This window comes from Nicotiana tomentosiformis, chromosome 8 (genome assembly GCF_000390325.3).
Source record: "Nicotiana tomentosiformis chromosome 8, ASM39032v3, whole genome shotgun sequence".
Taxonomy (NCBI): domain Eukaryota; kingdom Viridiplantae; phylum Streptophyta; class Magnoliopsida; order Solanales; family Solanaceae; genus Nicotiana; species Nicotiana tomentosiformis.
The window spans coordinates 58,065,140-58,087,070 of record NC_090819.1 but is presented as its reverse complement, the minus strand read 5'-3'; the positions used below and the strand labels follow the sequence as shown (position 1 = coordinate 58,087,070).

Sequence of the window (21,931 nt, the reverse complement as noted above, 5' to 3'; positions counted from 1 at the left end):
TTTTAGTTTCCTGGAGGCGTTTAGCAAGGCGAGCGCCAGTTTTTCTAGGTGAGGGTACCTAGTTTCTGCCTCACCTAAGGTCCTACTAACATAATAGATCGAAAATTGCATACCTCGTTCTTCCCGAACTAGGACTCCACTTACCGCTATCTCTAAGACCGCCAAGTACAAGTATAGTTGTTCGTTTGTCTTTGGTGTGTGAAGTAGCAGTGGAATCGATAAGTATCTTTTGAGCTCCTCCAGAGCTCGTCGACATTCAGGAGTCCATGAGAAGCTATTCTTCTTTTTCAACAGTGCGAAGAATCGGTGGCTCTTGTGGGACGACCTCGAGATAAATCGCCCCGGAGCGGCTATGCGCCCAATTAGCCTTTGCACGACCTTTACGTTGTCTACGACCGTGATATCTTCTATGGCTTTGATCTTGTCGGGGTTGATCTCGATTCCTCGGTCTGATATTATGAACCCGAGGAATTTACCCGATCCAACTCCGAACGCACATTTTTCTGGGTTCAACTTCATATTGTATTTCTTCAATATGCTGAAGGTTTCCTGCATATGTTTTAAACGGTCCTCTGCTCGCAGGGACTTAACCAACATATCGTCAATGTAAACTTCCATCGATTTTCCTATTTGTTCTTCGAACATCCGATTTACTAAGCGTTGGTATGTGGCACCAGTATTTTTTAATCCAAACGACATTACATTATAACAATATGTGCCGTATTTAGTGATGAATGAGGTTTTCCTGATCACCTAGGTCCATCCGTATTTGGTTGTAACCGGAATAGGCATTGAGAAAACTGAGGATCTCGTGGCTGGCCGTGGTGTCGATCATACGGTCGATGTTGGGCAAAGGAAAAGAGTTTTTGGGGCATGCTTTATTCAAATCTTTGTAATCTACACACATTCTTAGTTTATTTCCTTTTTAGGGACTACCACTACGTTTGCTAACCAATCCGGGTATTTAACCTCCTGAATGGACCCTATTTTAAGGAGTTTAGATACCTCGTCCTTGATGAAAGCATATTTGACCTCGGACCGAGGCCTCCTCTTCTGCTTGACCGGATTGATTTTCGGGTCTAGGCTTAGTTTGTGAGTGGTTATCTCCGGTGGGATCCCTGTCATATCAAGATGGGACCAAGTGAAACAATCTATATTAGTTACAAGGAATTGAATAAGTTTTTTTCTGAGCTCGGGAGTTAACCCCATGCCCAGGTATACCTTCCGATCGGGCAGATGCTCGATCAATATAACCTGTTCCAGCTCTTCGACCGTTGATTTGGTTGCATCGGAGTCATCGGGGATTATAAAAGATCGGGGGACCCCATAATCATCATCTTCATAAGTCCCCTGCTTATCTGATTGGGTTGTTTGGCCTCTTGGTTCACGCCTGAATTTGGTTCCTTCGATGTTGTGAGTACTGATATTGAAATCACTTCTTCGACTGCAAACATCTCGTTTGCGGCCGGTTGTTCCCCATAGACTATCTTAATCCCTTCCGGAGTTGAGAATTTTAACACTTGGTGAAGAGTTGAGGGCACTGCCATCATGTTGTGGATCCGCGGCCTTCCGAGAAGGGCGTTGTACCTCATGTCTCCTTCAATCACATAAAACTTGGCCTCTCGTATGGTTCCGGTGATATTGACCGGTAACGTTATCTCCCCCTTAGTGGTTTCACATGCCATGTTGAACCCGTTTAGAATTCGGACTGCAGGCATGACTTTGTCTCGTAGACCGAGTTGTTCCACGACCCTCGACCAAATGATATTGGCCGAGCTACCTGTATCAATCAACACACATTTAATTCGAGTTTTATTTACGAGTACAGATATTACCAATGCATCATTGTGAGGTTGTACGATCCCTTCCTCATCCTCGTCGCTGAAAGATAAAATTCCTTCTGGTACGTAGTCTCGAGTTCGTTTCTCCCTAATGATGGATACTTTGGTGAGTTTCAACATCGGCCCTTGTGGGATATCGACTCCACCGATGATTATAGTTATGATGTGTTGAGGTTCTGTATCTTCTTATCTTGTATGTTTGTCCCTATTTCTAAAGTGGTTCTTGGCTCGGTCGCTCAAGAATTCTCGAAGGTGCCCATTGTTGAATAAACGATCCACTTCTTCTCTCAATTGTCGACAATCTTTCGTTCTATGACCGTGAGGGCCATGATATTTGCACATCTGGTTAGGGTCCCTTTGAGCTGGATCGGATTGCAGAGGTTGAGGCCATTTGGTATAACTGATGTGCCCGATAGTAGATACAAGGGCGGCAACATCGACATTAAAGTTGTATTCCGATAACCTCAATACTTCTTTAGGCCCGATGGACCTGTCGAAGCTGTTTTTGGTCATGAGCCCCCGGTTGCTTCGGCCTTGATCATTTCTCCTGTCGTTTCATACGGGGTTCCGCCCTGACCCACTGCTCTTTCTATCTCCATGATATGGTAGATATTGATCCCTGTTTGATCTTGGCTCACGATCGATATCTCTCTTGACTATGTCGAGGGTTCTGACGGGATAAATAGACTCCGAGGGGGGCCCGAGTTGGTCAGCTTCGACTCTGATTTTTGATTGATACCGGTTATGTACATCTTCCCAGGTAATGGCAGGGTATTCTATCAGATTCTGCTTTAATTGGTATGAAGCCATCGAGCTCCGAATATTGAGTCCCTGAGTGAAAGCTTGAATAGCCCAATCATCAGCGACTGGAGGCAGATCCATTCGTTCCATTTGGAAACGGGACACGAATTCTCTGAGCATCTCGTTGTCCTTCTGTTTAACTTTGTAAAGGTCTGATTTCCTGGTCTCGACCTTGATGGTACCAGCATGTGCTTTCACGAAGGAGTCTGCAAGCATAACAAATGAATTAATAGAATTAGGAGGTAAGTTGTGATACCATGTCATAGCTCCTTTTGACAGGGTCTCCCCGAATTGTTTTAGCAGAACAGACTCGATCTCGTCGTCTTCCAAGCCGTTCCCTTTGATGGCGCACGTGTAAGAAGTTACATGCTCATTTGGATCAGTCGTTCCGTTATACTTAGGTATTTCAGGCATACAAAATATTGTGGGGATTGGCTTTGGAGCCGCGCTCGGAGGAAAAGGTTTTTGCACGAACTTTTTGGAATCCAATCCTTTCAATATCGGAGGTGTTCCTAGATTTTGATCCACCCTGGAATTGTAGGTTTCCACCTTTTTATTATTCGCCTCGATTTTCTTTTCCCCTGATTCTACCCACTTTGTCAGCTCCCCGAGCATCTTTATAATCTCGGGATTAGTACCTGATTCTTGTTCATTTGACCTTATTATGACCGGTTCATTTTTGAGGGTGACTTCACGGGGCAGATCAGGTTCAACCCTGCTCGGCGTCTCGCTTTGGCTCTGCAACTGAGCCATTGCCACTTGTTGAGCTTGCAGCATTTCGAAGATCATCTGTGGGCTGATCCCGTCTTTTTCATTATTTTGTGTGTTTTGAGTCGCCGATCGGGTCCCATCACGGATGCTATTTTCGGCGTCGGTAGGCAAGTTGGCTTCGATCGCCACATGTGAATTAACATCAATCGCATCTGCGATCAAAATTCTAACGGGACCAGCAGGTGGCCCTACTGTTGTTATTCTCACCCTTGTGACCGAACTCGTTGTCGATATGTAAGGGTGCTAATTGAGAGTTTGACATTTTTTGCCTGAAATCAAAGATACTTCAAAGAGCAAGTGTAAAGTAGTGTGTGTTATGAAGATTTGTATCCAATAACTTTACCCTCAAAATCGGATAACAATTGAATTTGTAAGTGGTTATAAAGATATGTGAATTAACTTGATACAAAGCAATAAGTTAGATTGTAATTAAAATAAAAAGCGATAAATTAGATTGTAATTAAAATAAATAGCGATAAAATAAACTGCAAACCACAGGAGTTGGGCGATTTCAATTTTAAGAATGCCAGCCACCCTTGAGGTGAATACACTTTTATTGACAGAAAAAATATCAAAGAGTAGGAGCTTGGAAAATGTATTGCTTATGAGCGTATGCTACAATGTGTTTAATGGATTGTCAAGTCCCCTTTATCTATTGAGGGAGACCTACCCTTTAGGGTATTATTTAATTGTACTATAAAAATATAAGTGCTTGATTTTGGACGACCGTTGGTTCCCTTTTCCGTGATTTCTGCCATAATGACTGGTTAATGGCGAGAATTACGGACCCCTGTCGGATGAGTTGGCAAAGCTTTCTTCGAGACCGTTAGAAACATGACCAGTTACGCTTTCGGCAAACTCGAAGGCAAACCTGATGGTTTCGATGGCTAATTTTGATAGTGCTTTAGGTTCGATCATAATCATCATGTGCCGATCTCGGTTAGTGGTATTAGTCGTCAGATCGATCTTTGAGCTCGACTTCACCCGATCATAAATATTACGACCCTGGCCTAATCAAGGAGTTCGGAAGCTCGATCGAATATCGAGCTTGTTATCACAATATAAAAGTCTTAGATTAACCTATTTTTGTGTGTATAGTTTTAGCTGCATCTGAACAAAGCAGAAAGGTCTGTTTCAAAGTCAATGATGTAAAAAGCAGTAGTATTTCTGGTTATAGAAGTAAATATTCAAATACCTATGAACTAGCAGGGAACGTACCCTTCAAACCATGTGATTTTTTGTGATAAATAAAATGCTTTGAAAATTTTAAAAAAGCATACCTATGAACTGAAAGCATGTTGATATCAAACTAAATGCAGAGCAACTACCTGTCCAAGATTAGGGAATATAATGCTTTTGTTATGCTAATTCAAGGAAGAAAAAACGCAGATGGATTAACCAAAATTAAATGCGAAATTGATTGAAGTGTGGATGTACATTAAAAGCAACATGTCCCACCATCTATTTACGTTCATTTTTTCTCGTGTTGAAGTATTTATATTTAAGTTCCTTTATAATTATGAGATACTTATATACTATATCTTGCTTGTTTTTTATATTTCATTTATCTTTCCACTAGCACATATGCATGGAAATGGATTCATATCCCTCAGCCGTTTTCTTCTTAAATGAAATGACTGATGCCAACCTTTCAATCCTCTCATCATTTATTTATACTCCTCAAATTTAAGAAAAATGAAGAGACCAAATTGCACTTTTTACACCACTACATATAATTTCTCTATTTATTGTTGTAAAAATAAGCCCCCTCTTCCTCTTTGTAATAATATTATTTTAATTTTCAAACTAAAATTTAAGATTTTATCGTTGGAATTTTTTTATCTATGCTAACCAATGCTATTAAGTAAATCCTAACGCAAGTTATGAGAATCAAACTCGTGCATTAACATATAATTAATAATTTAAAAGTTACTTGATTGTCCCCGTAGAAGATAAAATTAAGGTTAATAAGATAAAAAGAAACATTCTAAAATTGATATTTTCTTTTGAAAATATTATGTTTTGAAGTTTTTGGAAATAACTAAAGGTAAAAGTTGAGTGCTTGGACCACTTTTTGAGAAAAAATCTCTTGAAAAGCATTTATGCTAAATTTTTTGTAAAAACTTACTTTGTATTGTTTTTGGATTTGGCAAAATATTTTTGCTGTAATTGATTTTGAGAATTCAATTCAAATGGAGAAATCTTCTTTGGTTTATACTTTATATATATACTAGGAGTACAATTTATTTAGAACCAAAAAAATGTTACATTGAATTGTTTTCTGTGGAGAAAAGGTGCTTAAAGGTGGGTCCCAGAGAAGACCTATAGACGAATGACACTAATCCAAAAAGAAAGGCGCACGGGTGTCACACGTGTCCAGATAAGTCTAGGCTAGGCCCACAAAAACCAATGAAACCAGTGTTGCCACAATCCACAATTGGGCGATGGAAAGCACGTGCTCCCTCAACCAAAAAACTCTCTGTCACACAGACGCACATATTCATATCCCCCCTCACTTTCGTTTCTCCAAAGTCTTTCTCTCTCTAAATGTTCCCTCGCGTCCTCTCTCTAAAACCGTCTAGTCTGTGGTGATGTTGATCCTCTCTGCGTCTCCTTCTTCCTCCACTCTCTCTTCTTCTTCTTCTTCACACATTTCTAGGCCTTTAATTTCTTCCTCATCTTCATCTTCTGCTTCATTTTCAACTTCTCTACCAGTAGTAGCAGTCAAAGCTGGTGCGAGGCTACTGTCAATTCGGAAGTTACGGTGTGCGATTTTCTGTGCTTCCAAGGTTCGTGGAATGGCTGAAATAGTTGAAGAGAAGAAGGAATCGAATTCAACTGCTGCTGCTGCCGCCGCCGCCGTCGCAGTTTCTACTTCTGAGAATCATGAGCTTCCACAGTTGCGTGCCTTCCTTGACGCTCGTACTGGAGAAGGTTTATTTCTAGCTACTCTTTTTTTTTTTTAATCAATTTGAAATATCTTGTGCGTTTTGTGCTATGTCAGTGTGGTTTATTTTCTATCCACTCGTGCATTTTTGTGCGTAATATGTCAGTGTCTATTGTACGCATTTGCGGTACGACGTCGTTTTTGTTCGAATGCATTGAAATACTTGATATTCTTCACAGCTAACGATGCTAAACATACAAGACACTCGCAAATGCGCGTGTAGATTTTTTTTCTTTTCGATGAGAGCTTATATTTCTGTTTTTTCCTCTTCCTGAACTTCAGTTTGTTTGCTAGGATAAAAATTCTGTTGAGCTGATGGTTAAAAAGTAAGGATATTCCATTTAGCATGGACTTTTACTGTGAATTTCTTAGAGTTATAATTGTTTTGCCGCATAAACAAGTGAACTCTATATTCAAGGTAAATTAAAGCGATGGAGATCTGAGGTTTGTTTAATATTTTGTTTTTCCTAACAGTCCTATCAAATAGACTTGTAGGAAAAACGTTCCATTCTAAGAGATGAATTGGTCACAAGGGCAGTTTCAGTAGTGGTATTAATTGAATTGATTTTTTTAATATAAAATTGCAATAAATAGCATACTGGTCTTTGGAAGCATGCTTAAGAGTTCAGACACCATTTCAATGAATTTGTCAACCTTGATGCACAGGGAAAGTATGTTTTGGTTACAGTAAGCTCAATGAGTGTTCCTCTATGAAAACACATCAGTTGGGCTTTGGTGCTTCAACTTCATAGGGACATCTTAAACTGACAACTAGCAGAACTAAACTTGAGGAACGGTGCCACTATAACGTAATGTGAGTCCATCTTGATGATGGTGCTCGGTAATTTGTGGATGGTAAGAAACTCGAGACAATTAATAGGGGATGTGATGAGGGGAAGGATATATATTGAAGGGTAAGGCTAAATAAAAGTTAGAGGTTGAAAACCTTTTTATGAACATCAAAATAACCAGATGAACTACCAAGACAGGATTGTTAAAGAGAATTAAGAAGCTAACTGGTTTCTACTCTTTTTTGCTTTCTCTTTTTCCATCTGTTTGGTTTAAAGGAGTTGATTGCTGAGAGGTAAAAGCTGTAGACTAATTTGCATTAGTGTTATTAAAAGCCATCGCTTTGTCGCTTAAAGCGATGAAGTGAAGCAAGGTGTTGTTGCTTCATATGTAAAACCATGCGCCTTAGAGAAGTTTGCGCTTCAAACAATGGTGCACAACGCGAGTCCCACGAGAACCAATCGCTTCTTTGAATCTCAAGTTTGAGGAGTTGGACTAATATGGCACTATTGTATATTGGGTGTTGAAATTAGTAGTTTAATTTCAATTTAATTCTTGTTATACTAAATTCGTAGATGTTTGATTTTTTTTTTTATTTCCTGTAAATTGTGTTGTTCACTTCAGGGAAAGGTGCTCTTTCTTCTCTCTTTTCGTTTCAAGCCTCATGGACCTTGTCGTTATTTTTGTGCTTTTGGATTGTAAAAACATTGAATGCGTTGGCCCCCAGGTCTTTGGTCTAGCGGTAAGAACGCAACGTGTGGCCTTCTTTGATGAAGCATTCGGGGTCTTAGATTCGAGCTAGCTTACACTTCTTTGTTGTCGTAGCTTATAAATCACAAAATTTATGCAAAGATTGGAAAACAATGTGGCCTAGTTGGATTTTTTTATAAGGCATCACCTAGTTGGATCTTGACTGACATAACACATACACTTATACCATCTTCCCACATGGCTGCTAATTCTGTTGGGGATTAGACGCAAATACCACTTTTAAGCACTCTGTGGTCTAGATGCTATTCTTATAGTTTCACTCGACATATTTTAACTTGTTCAAAATGTGAAAAGGATTAGCTAAGTTTTCTTTCTGATACTGTCTTTAGCTCCTTTGGATATCTTCTCCATTGCTGTTTGAAGGATTTCATTTCCTCTGCTAATTATCATGATCTCATAATTGTTTCGACTGCTATCTTGTTACGCTGAAAATGTGCAAGTAGCGGCATGAGGGAAAAGTCTTTGTAAAGAAAATCACTTTAAACACTTTAAACTATTTCATGTCTAATGATATATAGACTATGTAAATCGTATACTGGGTATACTCTAGTGGAAAATGTTTATCCATCAAGAAATATATTTAAAGAATTATGTACTTGACGTAAAAGCAAAACTGTCTCTTTTTCCTTATGAAAAAAAAGTACTTGGCATAAATAAAACTTAAAACTATTGTACACATGCAGTCTTAAGTTTCTTGTAAAATAAGTTGAGGTATAAAGTTATGTTTCTTTGTCATCAAAAAAGTATAAAGTTATATTTCGTCATTAAAAAAAGAGTATATTAAGGTTCTTAGACTGCTTCCTCAAGACTTTAATGGAGCATTTTTCCTTCCTTTCCATGACTTTTGCACCACCACATTCCTTTCCTTTGTCTTTTTGGGTAAACTCAATTAAATCCTATCCTGTTTTTTTTTTTATTATTTTGGGCTGTGAGTTGTGCCTTTTTTCTCTTCTATATTCCCTACTTGAAATTTCTAATCAAAGAAGATTGATTTGGAAAGATTAAAAGGACAGACATCTGAAGCAGTTCACAACTAGTGTGCCTATCTTAGGGGCTAGTTATCTACATGAAATGTACAAAGTAGGATCTTAAAAACATGTCATGTTTGGCCATTCCTTTTGCTGTTAATGGCTTACTTTTCTCTCCTTTATTTGAGGTGATTCTGGATTAGTGTAGAATTTCTTTCAATTAGTGATTTGTTGGTTTTGAGGGTTAAAGAGTTGGGAGACTGGTGAATCGGTAACATATGTTTCACTTATAGGCACTGGTTTACTGTTTTCTGGAGTCGAGCAAAAATTTGGAAATACCTAGTTCCAACAGGTGCTTTGTCGTGCTGTGAGAAGTGCCACATCTGGAAGAAAGAGCAAAAAGAAAGGAAATGTTCTATTTTTTTTTTTTTTAATCTATGTTATGAGATCGCTTTAAGCATTTATATGTTGTCTACTTTGTGTTTCTTTGGGTTCTTTTGAGGTATCTCATAGGTTGATTTGCTACATGGTGTCTAATATGTTTTAGCATGTATGGGTGCATTACTGTTGGGAAGTATTTTGTTGATATTATTTACCTGTCAAAAAGAGAAACCTTGGGCATCTTACTGAGGGTTGGATTGCAATATACATTTTAAGAATAGCAGAACTGCTGCCGAATTCTTGAAAAGTTCTTCTTAAAAGGATTTGGAAACCTACTAAGATGTTGTGGCAGTTCGTAAGTGTAAGACCTTGTTGACGCTTGTCTAGTCACCTTACCATCTTTCACTGGCTTGGCTTTGCTTGCTAAATTTAAACATACTGCTCGGCAGATGCCTTGTCCTCGTGTATAGTGACATGTATTTTGGTAGATCGCTTCTAATTGTTTTGAATGAACCTTTTTCTATTTTTTTCCCCTGCATTGAGTGTTCTCTTTCTTGTACAGACTTGCTATCTGCTATTCGGAAAGCAGTGGAAGATGAAAAACTGCCGCTTAATGTTGCTGAAGGGATGGAGGAGTTGTATCAGAACTATCGGAATGCAGTAAAATAACTTTCTTCAGCCTTATGATTAATGTACTTTTTTGGTGTTGGTTCTTTGTCCGCTTAAATGTGTTTGGTCATACATGTAAGAATCTTCTTGAATGAACATACGTTCTGGGGGTATAACATGCTATCTTAGGGTACTAAAGAACATTATAATATATTTAAGATGGTGAACGTTTATTTTGTTTCTTCTATTGTATTTGATCATTTGGGTTTTAGTGGATGGTACTATACAACCATGTGCTGTTGGGTATGGAAAAATAAAGTTCACATTTCAAAGTCAAGGCATCAAAACCTCTTTCTGTAGTGTACCAGTAACAGTAGTTAAAACTTTGGAGCTGGAAAAGGTAAAATGGAGAGAGAAGCCACAATTTGACATGTCTTTACTTATCCATAAACCAATTATGTGCTGGAAAGACATTAGTATGAGGCCAAGTATTTGCAGAAAATGACCTCATGATAATAGGTTAAGCCCTTGTGAAGAGTTTATGTATAGACTGTCACTCGACATGTTCCTTATCATTTCTTCCTGAAGCATGGAATATATGACCTTGGGATGGCAGAACTCTAACAGACATAAATCTCTTTAACAAGTTGCTTATAGTTGAATTTTCTTCTTTTCTTGGTTTGTCCTATGTGTCTTACTTTTTCCTATGCCTCAAGCTACATCTTAATTTGAATGTCAATGAATTGGTCTGCTACTTGCTTTCTCTTTCCAATTAAAATGTAGAAAAGTTCATTATCTCCTTCTCAGAAGAGTACTTCTTTTAGACTTAAGCATATTGTCAATCTGTGAGGACTAACTTTATTTTGTGATACCCATGTATTGCTTTTCTTAGAGAAAGAATGAGTCCGTTGAGACCCAAAATTATTTGGCATTTTCTTTTTTGTTTATTTGAAACTTCTTGTGGGTCATGTGCTTCTCTTGATTTCTCCTGATTGCCTTTTCTTTTCTTTTTAAGGTTTTACAAAGTGGAGTACCCAAAGCAGATGAGATCGTTTTGTATAACATGGCTCTTGTGTTGGATCGTATTTTTGTGGATGTGAAGGTAGTCCTCTTCCATGTGGGTTTTACAATTCACACTAAAAGTTGGGATTTATATCTTTGTTTTCTTACTTCAGACATGCACACGTGTATTCTGTCAAGTTGTTAAAATGCGACATCGTAAATGTGGCAACACCCTTTGTTTCAGGATCCTTTTGAGTTCTCGCCACATCATAAGGCCATTCGTGAACCTTTTGACTATTACAAGTTTGGCCAAAATTATATCCGCCCTTTACTTGATTTCAGGTCAGTCTCAATTCTATTTTGTTGCGTTAAAGATCAAGCAATAGTTTGATTAACTTAAAATTAGTGTGGTTCTTTTGACCTGGTTAATGACTGAATTCATAGGCATTATTCGTGTAAACAACATAAAGATATCCTCTGAACTGGGTGTGGTCCACACATTTTTGTCACTGTATCCACCAGCTTGTTGAGATCAATAAATTCAGACCTGGCCTGCTCTATATGGCCTCTTTATACCTGGTAGATAATGGAATGATGCAAGGTACAGATAAGCTAGTACTAGTTCATACAAGGTTGGCAGGTGGGGGAATATATGTGAGAATAACATGTTGCAAATTTAGGTTAAGAGACTGATAGTAAAACTACTGAAATTGCTTATATCTTAAGGGGAAAGGGATTATGTCATGTTAAAATAGTTGTCCTAATGGCTAGTAGAAAATCATTTTGATCATGATGGAAGGGATAGCTAAATCGTTTGCATTTATGTACAGGGAAAATACTTTTTGTTATTACCCTAATTTTTTCCTCATTGCAGTTGTAAGTTTAATAATGTTATTTTCTCCATTGGTTGGGAAAATTCTCCATCTATTTTTAGCTGATAGAAAGAGCCAAGTCATTGCTCTATTCTGATGAACAATTTGTCATGTCCTAGTATCTATTCATTATTTTTACCCAGCGATGATTAGCATGCCTCATAGTATTCCCGCAGTAAGAAGAATGACACAATCGAAGTACTGTGCGCCTAACAATCTATCCATTCGATTGGACCTTATTCCATTGATTTTATGATCTAAATACGTATATTTAGAAGCTATATAAAAATTATTTTGGACTTTTTAAGTTTAAAAATATAAAACACTGATAAGAAAATCATAATTAAAGAAAAATGTCATTTGACTCTTCAAATAGTAGTAATTATGTGAAACGAAAAGGGATAGAGGGAGTATGTTGGTTTTGGTGACATATCAAAGGAGGAGCAACCTATTATAGTTTTCTAAATTTGCTTTGTGCATTGCATGTCATTGCTTTACTGGTATGTAGATAGAGATTTTGGAAGAGATGAAATAATAAATCTCCTGAAAGGAGGAACAATTAGCAAAAAACCTTACAAATTGTGGTCTTGTAGTCATTGTATGAACAACTTAATCACCACATAGTGGTGCTACTACTTAAGTTGATGTATCTATTTGACTGTTTAATGGCTAGTTTGTGTTTAGCACTTCACTGAGTTGTGTGGGTCGATTTACCAAGTGACAAGTCCATGTTTTCCCGTTAATGTACAATTATAGCATTTATTGATGGTTAGCCATTCATGTAAAATTGCTATAATGTGGGGGTGTTACTCCTCTGTTAAATAGTGAAGTTGCACATTTTTGAGTTGTGGAATTGATAGGAAATTCAAAATCTGTATTGCGTGTCAGATAAGTATGATGGTACATTGTCTTTCATAAAAAAGGTATGATGTTAGATGGTTGTGTTGTTCAAGGAACTCACTATGCCTCTACCAGGGCCCGCTGATGAACAATATCTCTATTATGGACAGGCATGGCTCATTTATTACAAAAAATTTAATCAGCTTTAGAGAATACATTTCAAATGTGGTTAATAGCAAGCTCTTTGGCCTTTTGCATTGAAGTAAACAGCCCTGTGCCCTGCAGATCACGATTTATTTCTGACTCTAACCTCTAGCATTTTTGACTTTTTAGGAGTTCTTATATTGGCAATATATCAGTTTTTGGTGAAATAGAAGAAAAGCTCAAGCAGGTTCGTTATTTCAGGCTTTCAGCGTGTCACTATTTATTATTTTCTTCTGTGTATGTGATAGTATGAATAAGGGGATAGCTATATTGCTTGGTCTGCGGTTAAAGTGAAACAGTTGAATTGAAACTTTATACTTGCCATGAGATCTCACTTGAGACCTGTCATGAAATAATCAGCCCAAGCATAAAACACTTTTGTTGTTCTTGTACTGGTTGGGCTCTGCTTCCGTGTGGCTCTTTAAGTGGTTTTGGTAAATCAAATGAAAGGTTTTGCTAACTGAAGTTGGCATACGATCTGCTAAACAATTATAGCTCCTTCATGTAAATTTCCTTGAATAATCAAGTAATGCTGGGAAAAATTTCTAGAGCACATTCTCAAAACATGAGCTTAACATGGCTTTGGTTTTCACACCCCTTACAGGATTTGCCGTACTGGATGTACTAGATAATGTTTCCTAATTTCTTCTCTATTCAGCAGCTTCCTTGGCGGGGATGAATGTACATAAGACTTTGTAACTACTTAGCTTTAATACGTTATGTATTTGGTTGAATTATATTAATATTCCTACTTCAGAGCTTCTATTATCTTATGCTGGTTTGTCCTTCTTCTTAATGAAAAAATTTAGATGATCTTTCTCATTTTATGCATTTCGTCTTTCAAAAGAAGTTACTTGCCAGTTAGAACTATGTGCTCTCCTTATCCATCAAAATTATATGCTCATTATTTAAAAAGAGACACGAATAAATAATCTTCGCTCAAGATGTTGTGGGTGGACCAGCTATTTATTTATCACCTGGATATTCGCTGGTTTACGCCTAAAAGGATCTTCTTATAAAGTTGAATATTCTTCTTCGATGCTGTATAGCACTATATGGAGAGCTCTTGAGTGCTTGCAGTACAATTTGTCCTGAAGAAAGATTAAAAATTTTATAAAAAAAAATAAATAAATAAATTACTGTGAAGTCTTGGTTCTTTTCTTGATATTTCATTTTCGTACTCCGTTTACTGTTTAAAAAGCTCAAACTTGTTAGTCGATATGTTTGCCCAGTTCTTCTGTTTGTTTCTTTTTCTTTTTTTTGTGGGGATAAGGGCACAGTTCTTCTGTTGCATGGCTTTTTATATTTTATCTTGATCCTTTTGCTGTTGTCCTAACTGAATCCAGTATCTCGTTATACTAATTTCAGGGCGATAATGTTGTTTTGATGTCAAACCATCAAAGTGAAGCAGATCCAGCGGTTATTGCTCTGTTGCTTGAATCGAAGCACCCATACATTGCTGAGAACATAGTTAAAATCATTTTCACCCAATTGCACTTTATAAGATAATTATACCTCAAGCAGCTTAATTCACTAATATATGCTTACTGTTAAACAGATCTATGTTGCAGGAGATAGAGTTATTACTGATCCTCTTTGCAAGCCATTCAGCATGGGAAGGTGCTTAAATAGATAAGTAGCATTGTCAAAATATGTTCAGAAATCATCATTTACTTTAGACATCTGACAAGCTTTTTATGTCTAGGAATCTCCTGTGTGTTTATTCGAAAAAACATATGGGTGATGACCCCAAACTTGTCGAGAAGAAAAAGAGAGCAAACACAAGAAGCTTGAAGGAGATGGCTGTGCTATTGAGGTACATATGCTGGTAGTACTTTGTCCTTTTTGGAGTATTTTGATGAAGCTTTTACTTTGCAAGTTGTGGTGCCAGGTAGTCTCGGGGTTCTATTCTGGAGACATTATTACCAATATTATCTGTGCCAATCTCTAATCAAGATTGTCTCTGCTAAGTTTTATAAATGAAACGGAAGATTCTCTCTTTAAAGTCTGTGTAGTGGACATGATTAAAAATGGCAAGCTAAACCTAATATTGCATGTGTGGTCCTATTATTTCAATCTCGTCTCATCTTCTCTAGCTATCGAAAAAGCTTGTTTTATTAGATGTTTGATAGTTCATTTTCATGAGGGAGTTCAACCCCACTTGATTAATCTGCCTGGAAGAAAACCAAAGAGCAAGTTGTGGTAAAAATGATGTGTAACGTGGAATGTGTAGTAGATACTACAAATATGATAGACGGAGGTTTCCTCATGAATTTGGATATGCGAAATTCAATTATCGTCCACCATATGACTGCTTTATCGGGTTCATACTCTCAAGTCCTAAAGTGTTGGGTGAGTAACTGAATGCCATCGTTCGCATAATAATACAAGAGAACATCTTAGGATATATATACTTTTGGCAATTCGAGATAGCCCAATTATTGCCCCATTTGATGGAAGCATACATCTGAGGATACATGTACTTGTGGTCCAGGGGTGGATCAAAACTAATATGGATTGCTCCTAGTGGTGGAAGAGATAGGCCAAACCCTGTTACAAAAGAATGGTATCCAGTAAGATTTCTTTTTTGATTTTGATTATTGTTCTGTTTTCCTATATATTAGTTTTTACATTCTATTTTGATGGATGTACATTTTATAAGCGTGGCCAACATCCTTTCATGATAATGTATTTTCTCAGTTTCATTCTATATGACTCTGTTTGAACGAAGGAAGAGTTTCAGATGTTAATTTGAATCTGCATTTTATTAGTGGTAGTAGAGGAAAAAAAATATATAATGGTTTAACAGTTAGTTTGATAAAGAAAACATCACAGAAAATTTAAAATTGGAATATTAAAATGAATTTGAATTGTTGTATGTTGTACAAAGTAACAATACCAGCGGAATGGTGAAAACACTTTGGGAAGTCCCAAAGTAGAAAAACTGTTATAAATTGAAATGGAGGAAGTATGTGTTATTGCCGTATTCATTCTTAATACCTTTGGGGGAAATATGTTTTCCCTGCCTAGGCAACAGGGGAAGGCTCCCACATATTCTGGATTACATCTCATGCCAATTTGCATAGGCAACCGACTGTATGAAAACAAAAAAAAATAAGCAACTAAAAATGCTAGTGGGTTGACGAATTGTTGCTTTACACAAATAACTAATATTACTTGAACTGTAAGTAAAAAAGAAAAGGCTAACTAGCTTTGTCCAGGAAGCACAACAAAAGAATACTAGTAGGCAGAAGCAGCGGTAAGAAGGCCGATGTCAAGTGAAATAAGTAACAATAGCATTCAGTTGTCTTCACAACAGGGCAACAACCCTGATTCCGCGAGCTGTAATGTTTTTTTCTTGGTTGAGACCACCTGATTGAAGGAAACCTCTGCACTATCTGCATTAATCGCCTTTTGCGCATAAGATGTCTCTTTGTTTTATATGTCACTTGATGGCTTCTGTAGGAGCTTTCCCTCTCTTTCCCGTCTGTGCTTTCCTCTCCGTCTTTCCCTTCTTTGAATAAAAAAGCCAGGAAGTCAGCCAGTCTGTTCTAAATAAGGGTAAGTGCCATCTAAAGAAGTTCATCCGCTGATTAAATAATCTGCTGTTCTTGATTGCTTCTCGCTAGATGAACTTCTTTAGAGGGTTAATTAGACTTGTCCGACGTATTGTGTCAACAATTTGTGTTCCTGACAGTAGCCGCTTCCTAGGTGAGGTTGTTCATACGCTAGTAACTTTTAAGGCAGAGTTAACTGTTTTTATCCTCTTGATATAGCAAAGGTACATACTACGGTTTACTGCTTCTATTCTGTATGTTCAGCAATAAACTTCTCCATTGCATTTGCCTTGTGACAGTTCTAGGATAATGTTAGCTCTGACAATTTCTCTTTTTTCTCTTAGCATATAATATATCTATATATAGTGTGTACCTATGTATGATGAACAATTGGTTTCAAAAGTTTTGGTATTTATGAACCTTGCCATGATGCGTTAATTAAGAGATGCTTTTGTTATTGTATCCAAATTAGCCAAGGATCCATATAGGTACCAACTAGTTGGGACTAAGCTAATCATTTGTGAAGGGATAAGTGGGAGGTTTAGAGAACCCATAATCATATAACGGGTTCCAACTGATCTGAGACTGATGCATAGTTGATTGATTGATTCTGTCCAATGTGCGGTTGACTCTTTTTGCTTGTCTTTCTTCAGGCGCCATTTGATGCTTCCTCAACAGACAACATGAGAAGGCTTGTAGAACATGCTGGAGTCCCTGGTCACATTTATCCTCTAGCAATATTATGCTATGATATTATGCCCCCTCCGCCCCAGGTTGGTTTATGTGACAACTATGTTTGTTTCTGTAATGACTTTACATTTTTATATACCCCTGCTTGCTTACGTACAGGTTGAGAAAAATATTGGAGAGAAAAGAATAATATCTTTTCATGGAACTGGCATATCCGTGGGGACCAAAATTGATTTTCACGAGGTTGCTGGTGCTTTGGAAGACCCTGAAGAGGTTAGTTGTTAGAGGTTTTCCGTTTAATTATTGGAAGCTCTTTTTGGACTAAATTCTGCAGCCTAATGAGAGGTTTAGTAAATATTTGTTGGGAGACTTGAGGGAACTTATTGTATTTAATACTCAAGCTGGCGTGGACACCACCATCATTTAAAGAGAAAGTAAAAAAAAAAACTATTTTGATTTAACAGAGAAAGAAAGGAGAAGGAAAGTCGGACAAAAATCCACTTTTCATATGCATTTTTTTTTTCCTATTTGAGACCAAATTAACAACAACAACCACCCAGTATAATTCCACTAGTGGGGTCTGGGGAGGGTAGAATGTACGCAGCCTTACCCCTACCCTGGACGGGCAGAGAGACTGTTTCCGATAGACCCTCGGCTAAAAAAGGTGAAAGAAGCCCTGATAGCAAGTAATAGCAAGACAAATAATTAGAAAACTAAATCGAAGATAGCAACAGAGAATATGAAAGAGGTACCGATAACAAGTAATGGCACGACAATATATTTAGAAAACTAAATCCAAGGCAGCAAACGAGAATATGAACGAAGTACTGCTAGCAAACTACGGAATTACCGATGACAAGTAATAACGGAACAAGACATGCGAATATAGCAAACTAAGGAAAAAAGGGTACCGGACTAGCACTAATACTACCGAACTAGAGAAGACAAAGGGAAACGCACGATTACCTACTAACTTTCTACCCTAATCTTTAACCTCCACACCCTTCTATCTAGGGTCATGTCCTCGGTTAGCTCAAGCTGCGCCATGTCCCGCCTGATCACCTCTTCCCAAGACTTCTTTGGCCTAACTCTACCCCTCCTCTCACCTCCCAAGGCCAACCTCTCACATCTCCTGATGGGGGAATCTGTGCTCCAGAGACCAAATTAACAGGTGATCAAAATGAACGCTATTGATCTTTGCTAAGACCCGTGTTCCTAGAAGTTTTGATTCCTTCAGTTGAGCTATTCTCTTGACGGTGGAAAGTTAAGAAGAAAAGCTCCACAGCAACTATCAGTGTGCAAGTAAAACATTTATTGGACACTGTTTTTGTTTTATTCATTTCTTGTTAAGTTATTGCTGTAAACTGAAGCTAAATATGCATTTGTAGCTTGCTGAGGACTGTGAAATCTGTTTCCATATCAAAAGAAGCAAAGATGGAAATTTATGATCTTTTTTATTTTTTAACAAACAAGACTGAAATGTACCTTCTAATTTGCTAATAAGAAATTATAGTATTCCATGGAATTCAAATGATGATGAATTTTCCTGGAGTGTTGATAATGTAGGAAGTTGGTGAGACTTCAGTTCAACTAATTTCCAATATAAAGCCACCTCCTTTAGGTGTTAAAAGCCACCTCCTTTAGGTGTTAACTGACTTGTTTGGCTGTCAACCTTCATTCCTGTGTTTTCTCTTTTATTTAAGCATGCCTAAGCTGTTCGGCTGCTGTACTTGGCAGTTGTACAGTTAGTTTTTCTACCTCTTTCTATAGTTTCAGTTTTCTGTTTCAAAATTCTTCTCCTCTTCCCACAATCTCTCAGACCTTTAGCTCAAACATTCTTCTTTTGTCTCTCTTTTCTGTCATTCAGTAAAGAAGATGGTTTAACTAATTTCACTGCTTTCCGACCTGAAGCTCAAACATTTCCCACTTGCCTCTGCTTCCTATCGATCATTAAAGGAAATGATTTCACCAATTCACTGTATTCTTTCTTTTCATAGTAAGAATTCTCTGTAATGTTCTATTTCCACGAGTCTTTCTATCTCAGATTGATGTCCCATTTTACAGCCCAAGATATGCATCTTATTTTTATGAGATGCCGCTGGCACTTTTGTTTTCTTTCAATCAACTGTCATCATTCAAAACTGCTATTTCCTCCCCCCTCCTTCCAAATAGTGGGGAAATGCATTGTGGTTGGTCTTTTTGATCAAGGAAATTGGAGATGAATCCATGAAAGCTTTAGAAAACTGCACCTAATGTGAAGGGCGTAAGAGTGGATACTGTTCTTAATGCAGGCTAAGATGGTCTACACAAAGGCACTTTATAACTCTGTAAACCAGCAGTACAACGTGCTAAATTCTGCTATACATGGCAAACAAGGACAGGAGGCATCAACTCCCAGCATTTCGTTATCACAACCATGGCAGTAGCTTCTGTTCCGACTTTATTTTCCATACCTTGTTGCTTCAGTCAGGTATGTACTTCACCCACTAAAAATCTGTTGAATAAATTCAGAACTGGAACATTTTGCTTATATCGTCGCGTCTCTGAGTCAATTTTTATGGGTATATATGTCTCTGAATTACACTAGTTTGCAGATGTTTGTTTGGAAGTTATAACCAAATCACAAGGATAACACTCACAAACTATGCCACACTTTGCGCTTGCATGTGGTTGGTCTATGCGGAGAGTTGTCCAATTGATACGAACAAGTAATTCTTGAAGTTACAGCCTACATAACCCGAAGGAATTTTTTGGCAGGGCTTAGATAATTCTTTTGACACGAATGTATAGTTACTTTTACCTTGTATCTACTAAATGTTGGATCTGAATCTGTTAGCAATGATAGCTTTCAAGCACTGTCAATTCTGACCTTTTAAGTAAGTGTACGTAGCTATCCTAGATTGCTCATCTTACCTTAGAAGCGGTAATCCAATATAATAAATGCTCTGCAACAGTTCTGCTTGTTAATAGTTCCTATAACTGTGAGATGCTGTTTGAACTACATAAATGTAGTCAGATTTAGTTTCAACGGCAGTGGCTATTAACCTATTTTACTTCGATTGACTTGTAGTTTGCTCTACAGTATAGGTAATCCAGGATGCAGATGGAAGCATCCTGGTCACCCTTTTTTATCAATCAAGTGGAAAAGGAATGGTAGCTACTACAATGAGCCTCTGGAACCCCTAATGAAAGGCCTTTTAGCATGATACGTAGTGGTACTGAATATGATAGCATGCATGTATTGCAAACGATTGTCGTGCCTCATTCTGTTGTCTCTCCTATGTACATATTTGTTCATAATCTTTCTCCACCTAACCATCTGCTTCCTTGGTTAGCCCCTCTACATTCCTTTCTTTCACGCGGGTACTGACTGCAGTGTTCTTTTTGGTAACTGGCTTTCGGGTGTCTTGTTTCAACTGAAGAGATTGTGTAGGTGAGGCTTAGGAAGAATATGTCTACCGGAACTGATATGTTAAAAATAATAGTAGCAAATATTGCACCAATCTCAATAGCGAAAGTAGTCACGGCAGCTTCCTTCCCCATCTAAGTATTTATTTCTTTTATGCAGGTTATAGCTAAGTATCAAGACATAATAAATGATATATATGCTCATTGGTCATGACGACTGAATGCATCTCTTGGTTAGTACCGATGGGGAGTGGTACTCCGAGACAATCTCAGCTCTCAGGACTAACGAGGACATGCATGTGAGTTGAGTGTGTGGCTAGTACAATTTAATTGAATACTCCATCCAATACTAATTAATTGTATCTCTTAACTCAGGAAAAGCTTAAAAGACATGATAAAAATAATTAATTAAACCAACTAATGTCAAAAGGCAAGGTGAGTAAACTAATGACACCACCGAGTAAAGTGACGTTTGTTCATGGTGAAATTTTTAGGAATGTTAACTTTAAAAGTCTGAGAGATGTACTTTGTATTGATTTTTTTTATTATTACTTAATATGTTCATTTACTAGTACTATCAACTATATATTGCTATTCAACTTAGTTAAAAATTAAGCAAAATATCTGTCAATGAAAGAATAGACAATTTAATTTTAAAATATATATTTATACTATAGACTTTATTACGATGTTCTTATTTCTAAATTCTAATCGATAATGCATGTAAAAGAAATGATGTTGGCCTATATGACTAGTGACAAGTGGTCCTGCAAGATTTGCTGGAAAGAATATATTAGGGCCGTAGACGCCTATATGAGATTCTAATAATGTCGTGGTATGCTTAATTATCTATTAACGTAATTATATTAGAGTATTTAAATATGAGTGTAAATGGCCGCCTATAAATAGTCCGTAGTGGGATAGAGTGGGTGATATGCTCATATAACAGCCAATCCTATTAGAGGGGATTTGACTAAGCTTATAAGCTAGTAATTGACTTATAAGCATTTTTTGGTTTATCTATGCGTTTTGGTAAATATCAAAAGTGGCTTATAAGCCAAAATAAGTCATAAGTTAGATTAACTCCAACTTATGATTTTTTAACTTATAAACACTTTTGGTTTGACAAATAATTTTACTCTTTTATCCCTATTATTTTGTTATAATCTTTGAAATACTTCCTCTAAAACAAAAACCTAAAACCTACCGTTCTTCATGACTCATTCAATCACCATTTTTTCCAGACGAGCAATACCTCCTTAACTTCCTCTACTGTCTAAGAACAATCAGATTGGTAATTGGTACCATTTAGGGTAGAAAGTTTCCTTTACTTTCTTAAATTATTTGCTAAGTCCTTTTTGCATCTTGTTGTATAATTAGAGATCTGGGTATGTTCCTAATTATTTCTCAATCTCTTAAAAAAGAAATAAAGAAGCATTGTGTTTTAAAGGGGAAAACGTTAATGTTGTTCAACAACATA

The 21,931-nt window shown here is 37.3% G+C and overlaps 1 protein-coding gene across 4 annotated transcripts; it reads left to right on the top strand.

The window, feature by feature from the left end:
* The first annotated feature begins 5,899 nt into the window (after positions 1-5,899).
* Positions 5,900-21,035, top strand: LOC104102221 (glycerol-3-phosphate acyltransferase, chloroplastic). 4 transcript variants are annotated; one of them, XM_009609892.4, is made up of 13 exons: positions 5,900-6,347; positions 9,832-9,929; positions 10,894-10,980; positions 11,125-11,222; positions 12,926-12,983; positions 14,165-14,266; positions 14,355-14,416; positions 14,502-14,624; positions 15,291-15,369; positions 17,007-17,126; positions 17,203-17,316; positions 19,335-19,513; positions 20,612-21,035. In XM_009609892.4, exons 1-12 carry the CDS (start codon positions 6,005-6,007, stop codon positions 19,467-19,469), a joined length of 1,419 nt encoding a protein of 472 aa, XP_009608187.1. In that variant the 5' UTR covers positions 5,900-6,004; the 3' UTR covers positions 19,470-19,513; positions 20,612-21,035. The 4 variants fall into 4 exon arrangements, with proteins under 4 accessions (XP_009608187.1, XP_009608177.1, XP_009608180.1 ...); XM_009609882.4 differs by lacking the exon at positions 20,612-21,035 and adding an exon at positions 19,638-20,010; XM_009609885.4 differs by lacking the exon at positions 20,612-21,035 and adding an exon at positions 19,631-20,010.
* Positions 21,036-21,931: the final 896 nt, after the last annotated feature.

What these genes read in the sequence shown, in the direction of transcription:
- LOC104102221 (XM_009609892.4), top strand. Translation starts at nt 6,005, where the DNA reads ATGTTGATCCTCTCTGCGTCTCCTTCTTCCTCCACTCTCTCTTCTTCT. An exon ending in TGACGCTCGTACTGGAGAAG is followed by an intron (nt 6,348 to 9,831) that starts GTTTATTTCTAG and finishes TTTCTTGTACAG; the next exon opens with ACTTGCTATCTGCTATTCGG. An exon ending in AAGCCATTCAGCATGGGAAG is followed by an intron (nt 14,417 to 14,501) that starts GTGCTTAAATAG and finishes TTTTATGTCTAG; the next exon opens with GAATCTCCTGTGTGTTTATT.